The 22,735-nt window shown below is 31.9% G+C and overlaps 2 protein-coding genes across 2 annotated transcripts; both read left to right on the forward strand.

The window, feature by feature from the left end:
* The first annotated feature begins 200 nt into the window (after positions 1–200).
* selenoe (selenoprotein e) lies at positions 201–6,526 on the forward strand. The gene is made up of 4 exons (XM_056456846.1): positions 201–384; positions 3,390–3,466; positions 3,709–3,787; positions 6,209–6,526. The coding sequence occupies exons 1-4, from the start codon at positions 268–270 to the stop codon at positions 6,350–6,352; spliced, it is 417 nt and encodes a 138-aa protein (XP_056312821.1). The 5' UTR covers positions 201–267; the 3' UTR covers positions 6,353–6,526.
* A 1,747-nt stretch (positions 6,527–8,273) lies between these two features.
* Positions 8,274–16,835, forward strand: zgc:112294 (transmembrane protein 17A). The gene is made up of 4 exons (XM_056456847.1): positions 8,274–8,403; positions 9,780–9,886; positions 14,475–14,588; positions 16,518–16,835. Exons 1-4 carry the CDS (start codon positions 8,274–8,276, stop codon positions 16,833–16,835), a joined length of 669 nt encoding a protein of 222 aa, XP_056312822.1.
* Positions 16,836–22,735: the final 5,900 nt, after the last annotated feature.

Below are 22,735 nucleotides of genomic sequence, written 5' to 3' on the forward strand. Positions count from 1 at the left end.
GCACAAATTTACAAAAATGTTATATTCAAAATTCTACGCAGAATTAGCAAAAATCTTCTCAGAAACTCTCACCCTGCTAATAATCAATCATTTCCACACACTAAAGACTTAAATCCAATACCCCCTCAACTAAATCAACCAATCAGACTTCGCCACATGCTGGCGAACACCTATCAGCCAGTGCATATCTACTGTACTGACCCTCATTTCAAGCACAGGACCTCAATCTTTTTTGAATACGGTGAGTTGTGTTATCCTGAACACAGCATGTGGCTCACACTGGTGGCCCTCCTGGCTCTGTGTGTGGCTGGGAGAACAGCTGAAAATCTTTCAGAAAGTAACGATGAGGAGGACAAGCTTGTTATAGCAAGAGGAAAGCTGGTGGTGAGTGATTGATGCAAGGCTTTTTTGGTTCAATGATGTAACACATTTACATCTTTTACTTAGTGTTGAAGCTAAATATATGTCAATTAAGGAAATACGAATGCTTACACTACAATGTAAAAATATCTGTAAATTAGCTGCTCCATATTTTGTGATTCATGTTTATATTTGTAAATTCTCCCCATTTATTTATGCTTTTTTTTTATTATTCGCCTTATTTTCTATTTAAATGCTGCATTTTAGTGAAATTAAGCACTATTTTTTGCTGCATAAGCTTGTCGGGTGGTCATCTTAACAACACTTTTTTATTTGAAATAAAGAAATACACAAACAAAACTTATTTTTAAAATACAAATTTATTACATGATATATATTTATTATATATATATATATATATATATATATATATATATATATATATATATATATATATATATATATATATATATATATATATATATATATATATATTAGATATTATATTTATTTGATGATATATATTTATTAGATTATATATATTTATTAGAAAATAAAAATTTAAATTTGTAATGTTTTAAATTATAAACTGTAGCCTATTGTCATTTATTAGGCAAATAACAAACTGGCCAGTACATTAAACTGTCCTCAGTCAGAATTTGGGATGCCGAATTCGGCACGACATGACTTCAGAATGGGAAGTAATGCCGTGCCAAATTTGCCATCGCTTGGTCTCTTTCCATGGGTTATTTCAACAATTTCTTATAGCATAGAAGTAAAAACAGGACAAATAGGCTCATGTATGGGTAAAATTCTGGACCTTTGTCAGTCAGGGGTGAGTCTTATTAACATTTTTAATAGTTTAAAGTGATATATTGACTGGGTTGATGTTGTATATTACATTATAAAAACCTTGTAATAAGCCAGTACTTTTTCTCTTATTTGACAGACATTTTTCTCTATATATTATTTCTTACACATTATATTGTCACAGACAACAAAAATGTCAAAAGTCACTTTGTTAAATTGTAGAGTTAAATTTTCTACATCAAATAGTGTACTTTACCAAAGCTTGGGCTCCAACATTGGCAGATTGACTCATTAATTAAAAAAAAATAATAATAATAGTAGTAATAATTTTAAAGTATAGGTTGCTCTATACAATATTGCATTTATTTTTTTTTTTTTTTTTTTTTTTTTTAGTCTAAAATACATTTAGTTTGTTATATATGGGTCAACTTACACAATAAAATATTTCCATCATAAATAATATTATTGAAATATTATTAAGACAATATTTAGTTGTATATGATGTTACACTGTTCTACCTATAGTACTGTGCTAATTTAATAAATTTCTGTGTATTCATTTTAATTTAATTAGCATTTATTTTTAGCGTTTAATTATTTTATTTTAATTTTAATTTATTATTAACTTCATATTATTTGAATAATTTTACTTATCATTAATGTATAAATAAATGAATTCATTATTATTTATTTATTACATTTTTTATGCCAAACATTTTCATGGGTATTCCCTTGTGGCCCCTGAAGGAGAGTTTAAAACTTAATAATCTATTTAAGAAAAAATGAAAATTATTGTTAATAGTTAATTTAAATAAAAATAAATAAAAAATACATTAAAAATAAACACTTTCAATTTAAACAGATAATCAAAAATCAAATGTATTCACGTGATAGTATATATAGTATATAAATATAATATCTAAAATAATTCAAAAATATTTATAGAGCATGTTTAAAAAAATATTTATATAATTATAAAATTCTATATTATTTATATATTATAAAAATATATATATATATAAAACCATTGTTCAGTACATATTTTGCTTTTAGGACAATCATTCATTCATTTTCTTTTCGGCTTACTCCCTTTTATTTATGCGAACACGGCGAGAAAATGCAAACTCCAAAGAAATGCCAACTGACCCGGCCGGGACTTAAACCAGCAAGCTTCTTGCTGTGAGGTGACAGTGCTAACCACTGAGCCACCATGTCGCCTATTTATTTTAATCGTTATTTTAATTAATTTCATATCATTTGAATAATTAACAGTAATGAAATATCATTCATGTATAAATAACTGTATTCATTATTAATTTTATTAGGTTTTTATGCCCTTTCGCTAAACATTTACATGGGCACGCAGTATTCCCTTATAGCCCCTGAAGAAGAGTTTAAAACTTTACGATCTAACTTTACGAAAAACTGCAACAAAAAAGTATAGTAATTAGTTTAAAAAAATATTGTATGAAATGTATTCCTGTGATAGCTATATACACTATATAAATATAATCTAATGACTAAAATAATATTTTTAAATATTTACAGAGCATGTTTTTGTTAAAAAAAAAGTATTAGCATTGTTCAATACACATTTTGATTTTCGAACAACTTATGAAAAAGTTGATCCACTTCAATTGTTAACTTCTGTTTATATACAGTTGAAGTCAGAACTATTAGCCCCCCTTTGAATTTTTTTTTTCTTTTTTAAATATTTCCCAAATGATCTTTAACAGAGGAAAGAAATGTTCACAGTATGTCTGATAATATTTTTTCTTCCGGATAAAGTCTTATTTGTCATTTTTAATTTTTAAAAAGCCATTTTAATTATCAGCCCCTTTAAGTATAATTTTTTTCCATTGTCTACAGAACAAACCCACAATATACAATAACTTGCCTCATTACCCTAACCTACCTAGTTAACCTAATTAACCTAGTTAAGCCTTGAAATGTCACTTTAAGCGGTTTACTGTAGGCGTGTCTTGAAAAATATCTAATAAAATATTATTAACTGTCATCATGACAAAGATAAAATAAATAAGTTATTAGAAATGAGTTATTAAAACTATTATGATTAGAAATGTGTTGAAAAAAATCTCTTTGTTAAACAGAAATTGGGGAAAAAAAAAACAGAGGGGGGCTAATAATTCTGACTTCAACTGTACATTACACAAATATTAAGAGCTTGAATGTTTATTAATGGATTGTTTCCATTCACAGGCTCCCAGTGTTGTGGGATGATCCATAAAGAAGATGCCAGAGCTCTATAATTTCCTGATGGAGCGATGGGCATTATAGTATCCTGACATCAACACTTGAATTCCCCTTTACTACCTCATAAATCTTGTTTTTTTTTAAGTTTTGTGCCAGCTTGAGTTTCTATAATAGCGTGTTCATGTTTCTTGCGAGTGCTTTTGCTAAGGCAGTGTTTGACAGTGATGTAAACGTTAATGAAATCTTTACAGGCCCGGAGAGCTGCCATATGTTTAAACAGTTTCACAGCCTCGGAGGACAGTTAACCTTAACCTGCTGTTTACAGTCATAACCTGGAGTATGATTCAGGGGAGGATAAAAACCCACGCCTCATCTTCTACAATGACAAGGACGAGGAAGTCAAGGTGATTATTTTATCTGCATGTATTTTATATTGTGTTTACATCACTTGCTCAGCATTGCTATTTTCCCCATTGAACAGTTTTTTTATTGTTATTTTCTAAAAATATTTTAAGTCTCTGTTCTAAATCATATTTTCAGTCTGTCATAAGAGAAACAATAATATGTGACCTGGTGGTTTTATTCATGGACAGACTTTTTTTTCATTATAGTATGAAAAAAAAATCTGTAATTTTTGTTTACTTAATCCTGTCAGAATGAATGTAACAAATAGTAGAATTGTGGAGGGAAAATAAGAGAGAAATTAAAACCTATATAAATCTCAAATTGCATAAATGAAAAATCTAAGGTGATAAAGTATAAACAGAATAAATATAACCATAATAAAAACCAATATAACACAAAATAAATACTAATTAATTATAATGTTACATATACAAATGTAGATAAAAACTAACATACAAATACACACAAATTATACATTTCAGAAAGTATTTATAATAAAAACAGAAGGAACTATATGTAGGAACAGAAGCAAGATAGATGTAGATAGATAGATGTAGATAGATAGATAGATAGATAGATAGATAGATAGATAGATAGATATACAGTGCTCAGTGTGTATATATATATATATATATATATATATATATATATATATATATATATATATATATATATATATATATATATATATATATATATATACATATACTGTACACCCCTCACAAATCTCTCATTTAAAATTTCTATAGGATGCTTTACAATTTTATATTTGTGCATAAACATTAGATCAGTCGGTACTGAAGCCAAATCTAGAGCTAATCTAACAGAGTAAGTTATGATAATGGTTCAAAATTAGTACACCCAAATTATTGTTAGTGAAAAATATTAAATACAAAATAAAAAATAAAAGAGCAAAATTCAAGAGATTTTTTTTTTACAATTTTGATGATATTTTGTAGTTTGCAATTTTTTTCCAATATTTTGCACAAATTTAAATGTATTATCTTTCTATTTCTAAAGATGCTCTGTGACTAAAATATTATTTTAATAAATATAGCCATTTAATAAACCTGTTTTATTCAAAATACAATGCCTATATTCACTAGGAAATGGATAACAAATATTCAAAATGGGGTGTACTCCATTATGCTGAGCACTGTGTGGACGGACAGATGGACTGACGCACAGACAGACAGACAGATCGATGGTGAGATAGATAGACAGACAGACAGACAGACAGACAGACAGACAGATAGATAGATAGATAGATAGATAGATAGATAGATAGATAGATAGATAGATAGATAGATAGATAGATAGTTGTCTCCCTCAGCCTATTATAATCTTTAAATGCATATAAAAATATGCTTGTGCCAATAGCCTAGTAATTAAGTGCGCCTACATATAGCACCACAGTGCTCGCGGTGACCAGGGCGAATTTAACCAATAAGCAAGGTAAGCGGCCGCTTAGGGCCCCAGGAAATTTGAGAGCCCCCAAATAAATACCCAGAAGTATAAATTATACCTATAAATTATATATAACTTCGTTTTCAATCATTTTTTGTTTGGTGAAGATATACATTTCTTTTATTTGAACGTAATTGTGCAAATGTGTCCCCCACCCTCAATCATATAACAGTTTAGCTGTCAAATGAGTAAAGATTTAGTTTTAAAAACAAAATAGTATTTATTTTTAATTGTGAATTCATTTTAAGAAAACAAATCATTTAAAAAAATTAACAAGATGTTTTACATGTCATTTTTACTTAAAATTAAAATAAAATATAGAGAAAGGAGAGAAAAAAAAGTGCATTTGAGGACTTTTGGGCCCCATAGGCTGGCACTGCTTAGGGCCCCCTAAATACGCCCCTGACGGTGACCCAAGTTCGATTCCCAGCTTGAGGTCCTTTGCCTACCCTTCCCCTGTCTCTGCCCCCAACACTTTCCTGTCTGTAATCTCTACTGTCCTATCACAAATAAAGGTGAAAAAATTAAAATTAAATAAAATAAAAATAAAAGAAAAGACAATGGTCAAACTATATATTTTATCTACCACAATGTAGATTGAAAATATATAAATAGATGTTTTTAGGATAGGATGTATATATAAAATGACTACTAAAAAGATGGCATTTGACAACAAGTAGGTGTTTGTATATTTGTCAGTGTTGCGAAAAGTTACTTTAAAAAAAGTAAGATTACAATCTTAAGCCTATTATAAACATTAAAAAAAACATGCAAAAATAACACATACTTTCACATTACTTTCCTAAAAATTAAAATAAGTACAATTTAATAACTTACAAAAAAGTGACTCAAGATTGTAATAAATTACTTTTAAAAGTAACTTTACCCAACATTGGTAACTATCTGTTCAGCACCTATGACTATTTCTGACATGAGTTTTGTTCCCACCTCAGGTTGTTCCTGTGAAGAAGATGAAGGCAGATGAGATCAGCAGTTTGCTGGATTCTCTGGGTTTCTACAAGAGGTCAGAGAAAGGCGAGGAGGTCCCGGAGGAATTCAAACATTTCCCCCTCAGAGCTCCCCGGGACGAGCTGTGACACTCGCTGGTCAGCACTGGTACTGCAGCCTCCAGCCGGTCATGACGTCCAGACTCTCAAAGCCGCAGACACGGACAGACTCTGGACTGAAACACACACAAACACACGGCTGGAGGCGGTTCAGCCCAAAACTGCCCTAATCACAGATATTTTACAATAAACTTTAATTTCATATTCCTTTGTTTTGTTGCTTTATTGTGAAAATCAAGCACATGACATGAAAACGCATTGAAATATCGGTATTAAAGAAAGCAGGTGAAAAGTCGTCAAGTTGTCAGAACAATTGAGAAGCTTAATTGCAGAGTTTTTCATTTTTAAATAAAGTAGTTACTCATAATTTGCTGTCAAAGAACAAACAATTATAGTTAGGTTTTTTTATTATTAAAATTGAGGACTGAGACCACACCTTCCACAAATATAGTTTCACCATTCAAAAAAATTAAACTTGTGGCTGGAAGGGCATCTGCTGCATAAAACATATGACGGAATAGTTGGCGGTTCATTCCGCTGTGGCAACCCCTGATAAATAAGGACTTAGCCGAAGGAAAATGAATGAATGAATAGTGTATTTTTTAGAACCAACAAAAATCTTTATGGACAGTATACAGAAATTAAATTGAGATTAAAGTCTGTATTTATTTAATATATATGGCTTTTGTGTTTTTATAAAATGGGAGTTGATAAACATATTGGACATGCACATATGGGTAGCATTTTGATTGTATGTAGTGGGCTGCTCTGGCCCAAAATGCCAGGGCCAATTTTTCCCCCCAGTCCAGCCCTGGCCAGTGTCCTGCAAATTTTAGATCCAACCCTAATCAAACACACTTGAACAAGCTAATCAAGGTCTTAAGCTGCGGTCACACTGGGCTTTGTGTGTGCGAAATTCTGTCGTGTGTCGCTGCGAAAAGGGGCGGGATTAAACAAGATGATTCGACATTAAAAAAAGCGAGCGATTGCTCAATGTTTTAATTTTCTGTCCAGAGAGGTCGTGTTTTAATCCTCGATTGGTCTCACGCAGTCAAGTGATGCGATTTTCGCAGGTCAGCGTTCAGCAAGCTTGAACTTTGCACCGCAGCGACATGCGAAACTTGACGCGTGACCTTGCGATTCCGGTCTGACGCATTCGCATGCGTATGAATAGAAGTCTATGGGAGGAAAATCCCAGTGTGACCGCAGCTTCACAAAGTATATACTTGAAACATCCAGGCAGGTGTGTTGAGGCAAATTAGACACCAACCCTCCAGGACTGAGATTGGTGACTACTGGATTAATGGATGATTAGACAAATGGATGGAGGGATAGATGAATAGGCAGAGGGTTTAAACTGTATGCAGTCTGTTTGGTTTATAAGCTTTTATAAAAAAGGGGGACATCAGCAATGGGATCAATTCATTCACCTGTCAACCCAAACATCCATCAATCCATTCATTTAATCTATCTGCCCATCTATCTATCCATCTAATAATCGTCATCTGGTGTCCACCCATCCACTCATTCCATCCATCCACCATCTAATTGTCCACCACTCATCTAACTCCACTTATTCACCCATTCATCCCTCAAACCATCTAAATGTCCATCCATCCACTATCTAATCATCTATCCACACATATGAATGGATAGACTGATGATGGATGGATGGATAATAAATTAACTTTATATAAACCTGCCAATCTTCGCAAGTCATAAAAATAAAAGCTCTTATTATTTAATAATCACATGAATACTGAATATTCTTCATTTCTTGCATACATCAATAGCTGCTGTATACCTCAGAGTGACGACGACATCTTAATCCAGTGTCAGACTCCATCTGTTTGCTGGGGTTTAATCTGGTTAGCTCTTGAAGACTCCTGTTAATCTGACTGCAGCAGAGGAGTGTGTAGGACTGAATGAGTGTTTGCTTGTGTTGTCCATCATGCCTGTTTTCTACACATCGATCCCTCAGAACCTGAGAGTGGGTCTGGCCAATGTCAGCGGCTCCGTCTTCATCAACAACAGGACCAGAGACAGCGCAGACTTTAAAGATCACTACCTGGAGAATGAAGGTAAGACCACTGGTAAATATAATTCATTCTATTTAGGAGGGTACACATTTTTGTCACTGTAACCATCTGTGTCGCACTGCATCGGTGGACATTTGGAAATATAAAACAAGATTGTGTAGTTACTGGCATTTATATAGCCACTATCTGTGAATTAGACAAACAAGGGCATTTTGTTAAAGAGGGGTTTAAGCTGCAGAAAATGTTGTTCAACCACAGGCTGCATAATTATAAAACTAGATTATTCATGCATGCATCTATTACATTTTTTCATTTTTGCAATCATTATTTCATTCATTATTTCATTATTTCATTATTTCCTTTATGCATTCACCATTTTTTATTTAATTCACTCATTCATTATTTCATTTATCTCATCAATTCATTCAATGATTTAGTTAATTCATTCATCCTTTCATTCACTATTCAATTTAATTCACTCATTTATTAGTTCATTCATTTTATTCATTCACTATTTTATTCATTCATTCACTCATTCATTATTTTATTTATCATTCCATTAATTCATTCATTAATGCATTTTATTTTTTATTCATTATTTAATTATCACATTTTTTCATGCATTCACTATTTCTTTTAATTCATGCATTTATTATTAATTTATCATTTCATTATTTATTTAATTCAATCATTTCATTAATTGATTAGTTCATTCATTCTTTAATTCTTATTCACCATTTCATTCAAATCACTCATTTATTATTTCATTTATTCATTATTTTGTTCATTCACTCTATTATTTTATTCATTCGTTCGTCCATATTTTTTTTAATATTCCATTCTTTATCGATTAATTTATTAATGCACTATTTCATGTGTTATTTCATTTATGATTTAATTCATCAACTGATTAATTCACTCATTCAGTTAATTAGTTCTTTCATGCATTCACTATCTCTTTCATTATCTCAGTTATTTATTATTTCATTCATTATTTCGTTTCATTAATTAAATCATTTCATTAATTAGGTCATTCATTCTTTTTCATTCTTGCATTCACTATTCCACTCATTTCATTCACTCGTTCATTAATTCATTCACTATTTCTTTATTTAATTCACTCATTCATTATTTCATTTTTTGTTTCAATAATTCATCAGTTAATTCATTATTTCAGTCTTTCGTTCACTATTCCATTTATTATTTCACTCATTTATTATTTAATTCCCTCATTTTATTCATTCACTCACTCACTCAATTCATTCATTCTTATTTATTCATTAATTCATTTGCTCATTCCCTGGTTTATTTATCATTTTTATTCAATAATTGTTTAATTAATTAATTTTTTTTTCCATTCACTCATTCATTACTTCATAATAATATTAAATCTAACGAAACACTCTGATGTGGTCTAGCGTGTGCGGAGGTGTCGTCTCATCTCCCGCTGCAGATGATGCTCTACTTCAACATGTTTTTCTTCCCCTTCTGGTGGATCTCCGAGCTGCTGATGCTGCAGTTAAAGGTCTGTTCCACTGCACTCACTAAGAAAAGTTAAAACTGCTCACTTTATAGGGGTCGAATTATGCAGTATATTTACAATGAAAACATTCAATTGTTTAAAGTTTGGTTAACACTTTATTTTAAGATATCTATATTACAATTATTATACATAATTACATGAAACTAACCTTTAGTAAATGTAATTAATATAATTCAGTAGTTAAATGAAGTTACAGTACATCTTAAAATAAAGCATAACTATATTATGAATTAGACCTTTTTGTGGTTTTTGTTATCTTAAGTTCTGAATTTTATATTTTTCAAGTTTTTTAAATAAATTACTTACATTTTATATTCACTTTTTATGATAAAATAAAGAAAAGGAAAACATTTTTTACACTATTTTAAGCCACATTAAGAATTATGTACTTAAAATAAGTGGAATATACTTATTGTGTTCATATTGTACTGCAGAAGTTGGAATTAGAGTAGGGTTAGGGACAGATTTGGTGGTATAGGTAGGCTTAAAGCCTATTATGCAAGAATCACTTTTATAAGGGGATTAAACAGTTTTGTGGCAACAATCTGTGAACATAATATAGTAGAAATATATATAATAGAAATATATCCATTTTTACAATCACACTTGACAAAACAGTCTGCAGAAACACTTTGATTGACATTCTCCCTTGCGTCATCAGATGGGGAAAGCCCAGGACATTAGTGATGATCTCTCCCTCATTAGCATAGATGGCCCTGACTGAGAAGCAGCTGTCCGCCATGTTACTCTTGTTTTTTAATCTGCCACTATGCTGACACAAAGGCATTTGTAGCTCCGCCCTCTTTAGAAAAAATCTCATTAGAATTTAAAGTGACCGTCACCAAAATGGCACAATTAGGATCAAAGCCTAAAAGGGGCCTTTTCAAGAAGTTATAAAACATTATTTGTGGGGTATTTTGAGCTGAAATTTCACATAAACACTCTAGGAACATCAGAGACTTTAGAAGAAAAAAGGGGCATTATAGGTTGAGTTCTCTTTTAAGATTTAATATTATGGTTCTTCTGAGTGTGCCAGTATAAGTTCAGTTCAAAACAATTCAGATTTTTTTTATTATTATAATGTGTTAAAAAGTGTAATTTTGGGGGTGTGTACACAGGTTGTTGTTTTAGGGGTGTGTTGCTTCATATGAAAATTTGTTTCGGCTTCCCGCCCAACTTAAGGGGGCGGAGCCAAGAGCTCCCCTGCTTTGTGTATGGCAACAGACAGGCAGACAGAGAGAAGCAAGATGAGTGAGAGGACCAGCATTTAGCCATACATGTACGACCCGGACACAGACCAAGCAGAAACTACTGTTGAGGAATCAATATTCCTAATGTGCCAGAATATGTCAGAGTGGTAGTTATAAAATCATGTGTGTCTTTGTATGGTTTTACAGCCGCTACGTAATGATACATGCGTCATCCATATAGGGTTGCAATGACTAACCGGTTTCACTATTAACAGCGCTTTAATTTATCATGATTAATTAATCGTAAAGGCTTTACAACATGTGTTTCTGCACGTAACAAAACTGCGGCATCTAAAAGTTATGCCGACTGTGCGCTAGTTCAAAGTTCCGAGCTTGTACACCGAGACTAATAACCACGCACACTGGATTAACTTTGACTGAGACTATAACTAAAGGCAAATTTGTTATTTCCAATGGAGGGAGGCAACGCGCTCACACTTTTCAACCGCACCTAGTTCAGATGACAGGGAGCTTCTGTGACCATGGGAAATGCAAATGGCTGAAGTTTAAGAAATACGTAATGAGAAGTACATGATGAGAGCGATCATGTGGTGAATGTTGATCCGCCAGCCGACACCAATCAAATGTTTTCAAAGAAAGTGCTAAAAGACTCAGTGAATCAGCTGTTTTTAATGGCCCGAATCTCGATACGTTGCATTCACTGTGTGTTCGGCGCAAATGGCCACTAAATGTAAAATCGCTGTTGCTCATTCGCAGGAAGACGATGACGGCTCTTGTTAAGCCCAATGAGCCTTACATGCAAAAATAGAGCAAGGGTGTTCCTTTGGTGACATCGCTTTGACTTACATGCTGAAAATGGCGAGTGTGAAACAACAAACTGCCACACTAAATATGGTAATGCCTGCCTGTCAATCAATATTAGTGGGCGGGGGAACCGCACTCCTACATCAAGTCGGTCTCAAAACCGCTCTAATTGGTCTGTTTTTATGCTATTAAATTGAAAAAAAAAAAAAGCACTGGGTGTTTATATAATCCCCAATGTGACGGTCTATACACTATACCTACACATGTCTGTACAAACAGCTTGAAAAGTAGATTTTTTACCATAAGTGCCCTTTAAGGAGTACGGGATGGAGCAAGAGTTATTATTAAAAAAAAACTATACAAAAAATTATTTCAGATGTAATTACAAGAATAAAAATGTTACAATAGAACGCATGTACATAAATGCATTATACCAAACAATTAATTTAAATGATACGAACATGGAACACTGTAAACAATAAACATTAATGTAAAGGTATTTGTAATTTTTTTTACCGAATTTTGCAGTTTTTTCATTTTACAGTGAAATACCTGTTGTTTACAGTTATTGCTTGTATTTTAGTATCAAGTTATTTTTCTGTTTTTTTTAAATATGTTTTCTGAATTTTCAGAGAGTAACAGTTCTACATTAATATTTACAGACTATTCCGGTAAAAGCAGGGAAACAATTCAGTCACATTTTTTTGGTGCTATTGAAGATTGCAATCACATGTGGATTAAAGTGAGGTTTATAATGTCAAATAACTGCCTATTTTTTGTAGGCTGCATATAATGCATGCACTGAACTATAAAAGGTTTATTTTACTAATATTTGTTAAACTATATTACAGTTTATAGTTTTATTTAGTGTTTTATGACAACAGCAATTATTTGTACTTAAGCTTTTTTAAATCATTCTTTAAAAGGTTTTGTTCTGATTTAAAGGCATGTTAAAAGGGGAAAATTTTATGAAATATTTAGAGATTTTGTGCATAATTCAAGAATTAATCTGTATAATCACTAATTAATCTGTATAATTACAGCAATAATCTTTATAATTACATTAATGATCTTTATAATTACATTAATTACTCTGTATAATTACAATAGTAAATTATTTACAGTAATAATTTGTAAAATTAAAGTAATTATCTGTATAATTGCAGTAATAATTGGTAAAATGTAGTAAATAATTAGTAAAATTAGTAAAATTTCCTGAATCTTTACAGGTATAATCTACAAAATGACAGTAAAAACTTGTAATTATGGAGCAAGAAATTATTGATTTGTTGTTTGTTTTCTTTACAATTCATTCCTGTTTTTTTTTTTTTTACAGTTCTTTCAGCCCCTGCTGCCAGAAAATTACAGTTTTTTTACAGTGTATTTAAATGTGACAAACTTAAGTGTAACCAGATTTTTCTAATTTATATCTTTTTATTAACCATTTCTGAGTTAATTAAACCATGTAACTGACAGGGCCAGACAGAATCTGCAGACGTTTTTTGCAATTTTTAAAATTTTGTAAAAAAAAATAAATACATTTTAAAAATTAAAAATAAAAAATCTGCAGATTTATGCAGAATGATTTTGGAAATGTCATAACTAAAAATGTAATATACAAAATAAAAAGAATACCTTTTTACCTTTTATTTAATGTTTACACTGCAAATCCACTTATTTGATAAAGCAAGTCTCTTTTAAAATACATCTACTAAAAGATTGAAAATATTACTTTTACAAACTGTATTATAAATAAATTGTATAAATATTTTCATATTAGTTATGATAGAATTTTTAATAAGTCAGACAACAATTTACTAAATTATCTACCAAGAATGGTCTAAAATCATGCAGAAGGGTGACAGAATTATGGTTTTAACATTTTGAAATAACTAAACACTCACATTGCTTCAAGGAGAGTTTTAGAGACTGTGAATTAAATAGTTATTAAATTGAATGCACAAACATCACACTCAATAGCAGCAGCAGCTGGCAGGCCATTAGCATCAATGCAAGGCTCCTGCGGCCACAATGAAGTTCTGCATGCTGAAGAGCTACTGTTACACACTTTACTGCTAACAGCTCAGCTATTCAAGAAATAGCTGTAATTAACACTCAAGAGGTCTTGAAAAACACTGCAAACCTCTGTTCAAAAAAACCTCTAATAACATTTGAATAAGGTTGAGGTCAGACTATAGATATTTAATAATAATAATAATAAAAAAAACATTGTGCATCTATGAAGTGTGCCACAAACCACCTGTAGAAACACTCTTTTTTCTCTATAAAACAAAAGCCTCCCCCTCCTAACTCTAGCACTTAATTCTCTAAGCACAAACCTTTCCTTAGTATAATTAACACTTCTTGTGTGTATTGCCTCTTCTTGTTGACTCGCCGAATGCCTCCTCAATCGTAAGTCGCTTTGGACCCAAGCATCCGCTAAATAACTAAATGTAAATGTAATAAGACAGTTCTAAATAAATAAATGTAATAAGAATCAGATTTTTAATATGGAAAGATGCACCATACCTGCTTTTCTTCCTCTGTTCCTGTAGTTCAGTCATCTGCCGCTGTATTACCAGTGTCTGCTGGTCACAGGGATGGTGCTGATCAGTATATTTGAGGTGTTGCGGATGTACCTCGGATACGCTGGGAATCTCAAAGAGAAGGTAAAGACCACAAGACTCTTAAATCCTTCATCCAAACACTAGTACACTGTAAAAAAAAAAAAAGATTTCTAGTTGAATCAAATTAACTTTAGTCATCTCAACTTGCATCAATCAAACTGACTAAACTTAATGGTAAACTTAGTGACTGAAAAAAAATGTTGAAACCCAATTAACCTAGTAAAATAAGTAAAAGCAACATAAAAATATTTGTTGTCTTGTGTCATTAAATTAATTGTAGTTATTTTACAGTTGAATTGGATTTAATTTTTAAAAATTTTCAAATTCTTTAATAAAAAAGTTATTTTATTTTAAAAATTACCATCAATAAAAATACCTAAAAAAAAAAACAAGTGGTAATTAAATCGCTTCATTTAACCAGTAATTACTTTCAGATTTTTCAAATAGCATCAGAATTCACATTATGAATGTGTATTAATTTAATATACACCAGAAATAAAAGGCACAAAAATCGGTCACTGGGGTAGTACCATTTCACAAGGTGCATTGCTGTACCTACCCGGTCCACATAAGGTACGCTTTTGTACATTTAAGGTATGATGCGGTACACGTGTACTTTTTATGTACTAAGGTAAGGTAAAAGGTACTACCTCAGTGACAGCTTTTGTGTAATAAAAAAAAAGAAAAAAATTAAAAATAAAAATCAAAGGGTCATCTTAAAAAAAAAAAAAAAAAAAAAAAGATACATACAAGATCATGTAAAGAAAGAAAAAAGGAAATAACCATGAATGTAGTGACCACAGTTGAAAAAAATAAATGAAAATAAAATGGCCAAATAGCTTGTTCTAGTAATGAAAACTGATTAAAATAAATTAAATAAAAAATAACAAAACATTTCTCTTTTTTTTTTTAAATAAATAAAATAAATCAATCAAGTCACTTATTCAATTCAATTCACCTTTATTTCTATAGCGCTTTTACAATGTAGATTGTGTCAAAGCAGCTTCACATAGAAGGTCATAGTGAACTGAAAGTGTCAGTTCAGTTTTCAGAGTTTCAGTTCAGTTCAGTGTGGTTTAATATTCACTGCTGAAAGTCCAAACACTGGATTTGCTTTTCATCGATGCACAGCTCTACATGTCCGAACCATGCAAGCCAGTGGCAAGGAAAAATTGGCGAAAGCGAAGGATAAAAACCTTGATAGAAACCAGGATCAGTTGGGCACGACCACTTCTCCTATGGCCAAACGTCTAGTGCAGAGCTGTAGTCTAGGCAGCGGAGGCTGGAGAACGCTGGACATCAGCGAAGACTCGGCTGTCCCTGGAGAGTCACAGGAATCAGTCTTATGCTCTCCACTCCTCCATGACAACCACAGCAGCTGCTCAGGATACTGCCTGGTCTGGGATTGTGGAAACCTTGGGATCATTTCTTCACAGGTCTTGGATCGCATCAGTGGCACTGCATAGTCTCTGGGGGCCTCGGGATGAGTTCCCCAGGTGGAAATAGGGAATAAAGAGAATAATTAGCATAGCTGCTATTCATAGTGTTTTATAAATATAACTTTTCTATATTAACAATTAAAATTCAACAACATCAATAAATAATAATAATAATAATAATAATAATAATAATAATAATAATTAATAAAAGTAATAAAATAAATAATAAAATAATAAAATGATAAAATAAAATAAATAAAATAAAATAATAAATTAAAATAAAATAATAAAAGTCTCTCCAGATGGAGAAAAAAAAAAGTGTCTGAAAACATAATAAATAGGGCATTCCACAAGAATATGTTTAACAGTTTGGTTTCTGTTGTCTCTAAAATTAGCAATAAGTAAACAGAACTTATAATTAAATAAATAAACTGTGTAACTAGTGACCTCAAATGTGGATTTAATCATTTATTATAAATTATCATTGTTATTATTTTTTAATCCTCAGTTTCCTCCTTTTGGTTCCCTGTAGGTTCCAGAATTAGCCGGATTTTGGCTGATCTCCTTCCTCTTCCAGCTGCCCATCCTGCTGTTCTTCATCACGGATCCGGACATCATTATTCTTCCTCTGGAGCGGGCCGTTCACTCGCTCTATCTGGCCTTCCTCCTGGGTGAGCTGATGGCCTCGTTCCTCGCCCTGCGTGTCATGACTCGAAAACTGGCCCAGCAGTTTCACATGAGGCAGTTCGGCCACGTCCAGGGTCTCCACACAGCAGAAGCTCTGCCCATGTTTGGACTGCCGTATGGGGGCAGAAGTGTACTGCCTGTGCAGGACATCCAGCCTCACTGACAGACAGATCACAGACACTGGCTTTATGACTCCTGATGCTTTAAGACAGCATGAAACTGAAGCTGCAACTGTCCTTTCTTCCTTGCAGGAAGCAGATTAAACAGATTGTCAAACAAGAGAAGAAAAAAGAACTTGAGACAGATCTTTAGTCTAAGCAGCCTAATTGGATGGTTATGGGACTGAACAGAAGGTTTGCTATTGGTGGATCATGTGATTGACAGGTTGATTCCACCCTTGTGAGGGTAAACGTATCATAGATGTCACTGGATGAGAAAAACTTTTTCTTATGAAGAGCCAAAATCCAAGCTTGATTGAGAGCTGTGTGCCAAAAGTAAATTTAGCAAACTGTATTACATTAAATTGCCATGGGTAATTTCCTAACTTATTTCATAACATTCATAAATAAATAGAAAAACCAACTTACTAATGCATTGTAATGTTTTAAAAATGTAAATTATTTTAACAAACTTATTACAATCAAAAGCATTAAAAAATTCATTTATAATGAAAAGTTCACTGCCGAATACACTAGTCATGCTGAACATGATATGCACGCTGATGTCTTCTGCTTTGTCCCCTATTCGTTAAGTGACAGTATGTACATTTTTTTTTTAAATCTGATTCATTTACAACATTTTATTAAAACATTTAATTTCAGTTTGCTTTTTTTGTAACTCAAAAATAAAACAAACAAGCAAAAGGTTACAATAATTAGAAATGTGAATTGCTGTTGAAGGCATTGCCCAATCCCTCTGACGGGCCAAATCAAAGGATACAAAGGGCCAACTTTGGCCCACGGGCCCTAGTTTGGGCCTCTGTGGTTACACACATACAACATACACACAAATTGTCCATTTAGATTTTTGGATATCCACCAAAATGACCTTCAGCAAGTGCACTTGTTATAATTAACTGTTATTTTTTTCTAAATAAAAGCAGTCATAAACTGATTAATAATCTGACTCCAAATAAATTTGGGCCTTTTCTAAAAGCCTTTGTTAAAAATATTGTTTAATGAAAGGATCCCACTGTTACAGTGAAAGCAATTTTTTTTTACTATTATTATTTTCAATACAAGAATGCAAATATTGACTTCTGAAAAACAAAAAGCCCTACCTATAAACATAGACATATGTTATATACATATGTATTTATGTAATAATGCTTTTAATATGTAAACATTATTATACATCTTCCAGAAATGTAAAATAGTACATTTATATATATATATATATATATATATATATATATATATATATATATATATATATATATATATATATATATATATATATATATGTATATATATGTATATATATGTATATATATGTATATGTATGTATATGTATGTATATATATATATATATATATATATATATATATATATATATATGTATATATATATATATATATATATATATATATATATATATATATATATATATATATATATATATATATATATGTGTATATATATATATATATATATGTATATATATATATATATATATGTATATATATATATATATATATATATATATATATATATATATATATATATATATATATATATATATATATATATATGCACACACACAGTTGAAACCCCCCTTGAAAACCCCCCTAATTTTAATATTTCCCAATTATGTTTAAAAGAGCAAAGAAAATTTCACAGCATGTCGGATAATATTTTTTCTTCTGGAGAAAGTCTCATTTGTTTCATTTCAGCTAGAATAAAATCAGCTTTTAATTTTTAAAAAACATTTTATGGTCAGTATTATTAGCACCTTTAAGCTTTATATTTTTTCGATAGTCTACAGAACAAACCATCATTATACAATAACTTGTCTAACCATCCTAACCTGCCTAGTTAACCTAATTAACCTAGTTAAGCCTTTAAATGTCACTTTAAGCTGTATAGAAGTGAAAAATATCTATTAAAATATTATTTACTACCATCATGGCAAAGATAAAATAAATCAGTTATTGGAAATGAGTTATTAAAACTGTTATGTTTAGAAATGTGTTAAAAAAAATCTCTCAGTTAAACAAAAATTGGGGAAAAATAAACAGGGGGGCTAATAATTCTGACTTCAACTGTATATATTAATATTTTACTTTAATGGAAGATGCACAAATGAAAACATACATTCTAAACAAATGAATAAGGGCCATTTTTTATTTTTATTTTTGTACATAATTAATACCTTTATTCCTTTTATGGGTGAACAGCAGACGTGCCTTGTGTTCTATAACATTCTTTTTTTATTGTATTTTTCTAAACCCAACCTCCTTAACATGTGCCAAAACAAAAATAATGCTTACACACAAATATTAAAACCTGTGACACACACACAGAGAATTGATAATGTAATTGCAAATGCTAACAAATGCAATATACAGTCTAGACACATGGTGGCGCTCAGAGACTGTTTCCCTCAGCAGTCCACACTGCAGAACACAGAATGACTCATCAGCTGAATCTCCCATGAGCACGAAGACATTACACTTAGACCCTCATATCCAACACACAAACGACTGTTGAAAACAATAGTAAAACATCCAAATGAGTTTAAAATACACAAAGTTTGTATATAGATAAAATCATTCATTTCATAACAGACAATTTAAGGCATTAATAAAAAGTTACACAACTTCTTCAGTCATAATACTCTTTAATATTGGCACAATTTAAAGAGAATAGAGTATTGAAAAACACTACTGAGTGCTTCGCATTCATTTGCACAAAACTAGCTGTTAAAGATGCAAATATCAAAATTTTACTGATTCATGAAACCATATTTAACAATATCAAATATCCTAACTATAGTAAAAAATACAAACACATCTAATTTTAATGCAATTTCAAAATACCCATATATGCATGTTATTCAAATTCATTATTACAGATCATTAGCCAAAGGATTTGTTTTAACAATTTCTGCCACGTGGGAGGTTCAACACGCACACACACACGCATATGTTCTCTATGAAGATCTAAGGGGCTTTTCATGAGCATGAAGATAAAGTAACTCATGCACCATATTGACTTATGTCTTACATTTGAGCAGTAATTTGGCAGTTCCTAGAGTCTCCGTCTGAAACGCGTCTAATTATTCTTACAGCAGATGGGAGACCTGTCAGCATATGCTGGAACAATGTTATAATGCTAACGAAAACACTGGCGAGATTAGACGCTCGCCTCCGAATTCATTTCTAATGATTTCTGTCAGCACTTCTGTTTACGCACTGTAATGGATGGCGTTTCAGATTGTTTCTTACAGATCATTTTTTTTTCAGAAATATCTCGCTTTTCCTGCAGACAGTCTGGCTGGCAGTTTCTCCAGGTGTTGTGTGTTGTTTTTCATTTGCATTAAACAGAGTGTGGATCTGCGACGTTGTCAATTAAGAAGATAGAGTCTCGCAGTCGAGCTTACAGTGGTTTCTCTGAGAACTGCTCTCACAGCGTAATTGCATTTTTTTTCCTCCATCCTTGTTTACACTTAAAAATGCAGCGGCGCTTCAAACAAGGAGATAGGGTTCCATATCGCAAAGCAAATTGTCAAATTAAGTGGGCTTAATTCTTCCGAAGTGCACAACTTCTTATTTATCTCATAAATAAATGATGATTTCCTTTGGAGCTGTTATTACATCAGAGTTAGTCCTTTCTAATCCTTTAAATCGCTTATTCATAAACATTTTTACAGCAAACTATGAATAATGAAACAAAATACAGAGCATACTGTATATATAGGGGTCTGAACTTACATTAGTCTAACAGTTCAGTTACGATTGTGCCATCGATTTGGTTCAATTCGATATCTTGGTGCATTGACGATGCTTTCCATCAACGATTATATATTTTTTCCTTCACAACACAAGACTTCAATTCAAATTTTTAAATATATTTATACAGTATATTCTTTGTAATACAATTTTGTTCTTTAATACCAGCAGCAAAATATTAGGCTTGGGTGGTAATGTGGTATATCACGATATCTAAAAATAGCAACAATATCAGTTTCAATACCGCTATACCATCATAAAAAACACTTATTTAGGAGAAAAGGATTAAATATTAAATCTAATTTATTTAATGTCTAAAAAAGCTTATGCGCGGTTGTCATCACAGGACAGTGTGGAGGAGAAAGAGAGAGGTGGGGAAAGATGGCGAGTCGAGCACCAATTGACCTGGTCTCGAAAAAGAACACAACTTCTGCAGTTTGGCAGGTTTCAGCCAAAGAGAAGGGAGAGGTGGTAAATACGGACGTGACAATTTGCAAATTGTGCAACAAAAAGGTGACTGCAGGAGATGGAAATACCTTCAACCTAAGGTTGTATATACGAAACTACTATCCACTAACTGCTGCACGGATGGACCAGAGTTTACTCAACAGTTTCAACGCCTCCCGATGCAGGACCAATAACATCTAGGTCCTCCTCCAGTACACAACCAATGATAATGGGGGCCTTTGGTAAAACAACAAAGTACAAAAGGGATAGTGTCCGTTGGAAAATCTATTCTGTTGCAGTGGCAAAATACCTGGCAAAGGAAATGGTCTCTTTCCACACATTGTTAAAAAAAAAAAAAAGTCCTTCAAGGACATGGTAAAATTTTATTGATTTGACTGCGTGAAAACTGTTTTAGATGTTTACATTAATTTAATTCTGTTTGACTGTTGTATTTGGACATTTTTATAAACTGCAATTTGTTGCTAATAAAAGTTGTTAATATTGTTGTGCATGTTATTTTGCTATTGTTTCAGTATTAGTGTTTGGTATTCACTTTCTGAACTGTTGGCACAAGCCAACAGTTTGGTGATGCTGTCTGAGCCTTACGTCATAATTTTTTTATTATTCATGGTAATACCATATACCGAGGTAAAATAGTGAGGAGGTTTGGCTCTCAAAAATTGGATACCGCCTAAGCCTACAAGATATGTAAGAAAATTAACTGTACCCTTAATTTTACCTGCTCAAAGAAAACATTCTTCTTTTAATGTTTCAAACAAAACTCGTATTCAATCAGAGAAGACAACATGAGCATTTACATACAGCATTTATTCTAGCCGAAATACAACAGACTTTCTCAAGAAGAAAAAATATTATAGGAAATACTGTGAAAAATTCCCCACTCTATTAAACATCATTTGGGAAATATTTTAAAAAAAAAAAAGAAAAAAAAAAAAGAAAAAAAAACAGCCAGGCTAATCATTTTTTACTTTACCACTGTAAGCGTAATTCTAAAAATTAAGTCAACTAAACAGTTTCAAGTAACAACTCGTTTAATTGCTTTACATGAAGTGAACTTGTTGCTCATAGGGTGCTTTAACACCTGACCCAAAGCTTGGTTAAAACATACCAGAATTCGCTTGGCTTTTTGGCACGGTTCGTTTGGCTTTCTGGCGCGGTTCGTTTGAGTAGGTGTGAAAGCAGCAATTATACGCAGGTGCCCTCCAAATGTGGACCAAACTAGCGTACCGAAACCTGCTTGAAAAGGTTGACTCTGTACACTTTCAAACAAACCTTGGAGCGTTTTGTTTTTGGTAAGAATGTAAGCGAATGCAAATGCAAAAGTACTTCGCTTTTTTGGACTAAACCCACTGCTGTGATGTGCATTCTGATAAAGGAAAAACGTTTTTGTCAATTTACCACAATCATGGGAGGTTCCAGACAAACTTGGAGTTGTGAGAAGGTCCATTTTGCCTGCTGACTTTTACTCCACTCTTTAATTACTTCCATGTTTTGCACAAGTGAGTTTCCTGCATGTTAATCAAGCTGTTCAATTCACAAATGTGCCCAAAACAAACAATAAATTTTGTAGTGGTAAAATCCTTGACCAGTTTGTTGTTTCAAATATTCACCATTAAAGGGATAGTACACTGCAAAGCCAAACACGT

This window comes from Danio aesculapii, chromosome 5, assembly GCF_903798145.1.
Source record: "Danio aesculapii chromosome 5, fDanAes4.1, whole genome shotgun sequence".
Classification (NCBI taxonomy): Eukaryota; Metazoa; Chordata; class Actinopteri; order Cypriniformes; family Danionidae; genus Danio; species Danio aesculapii.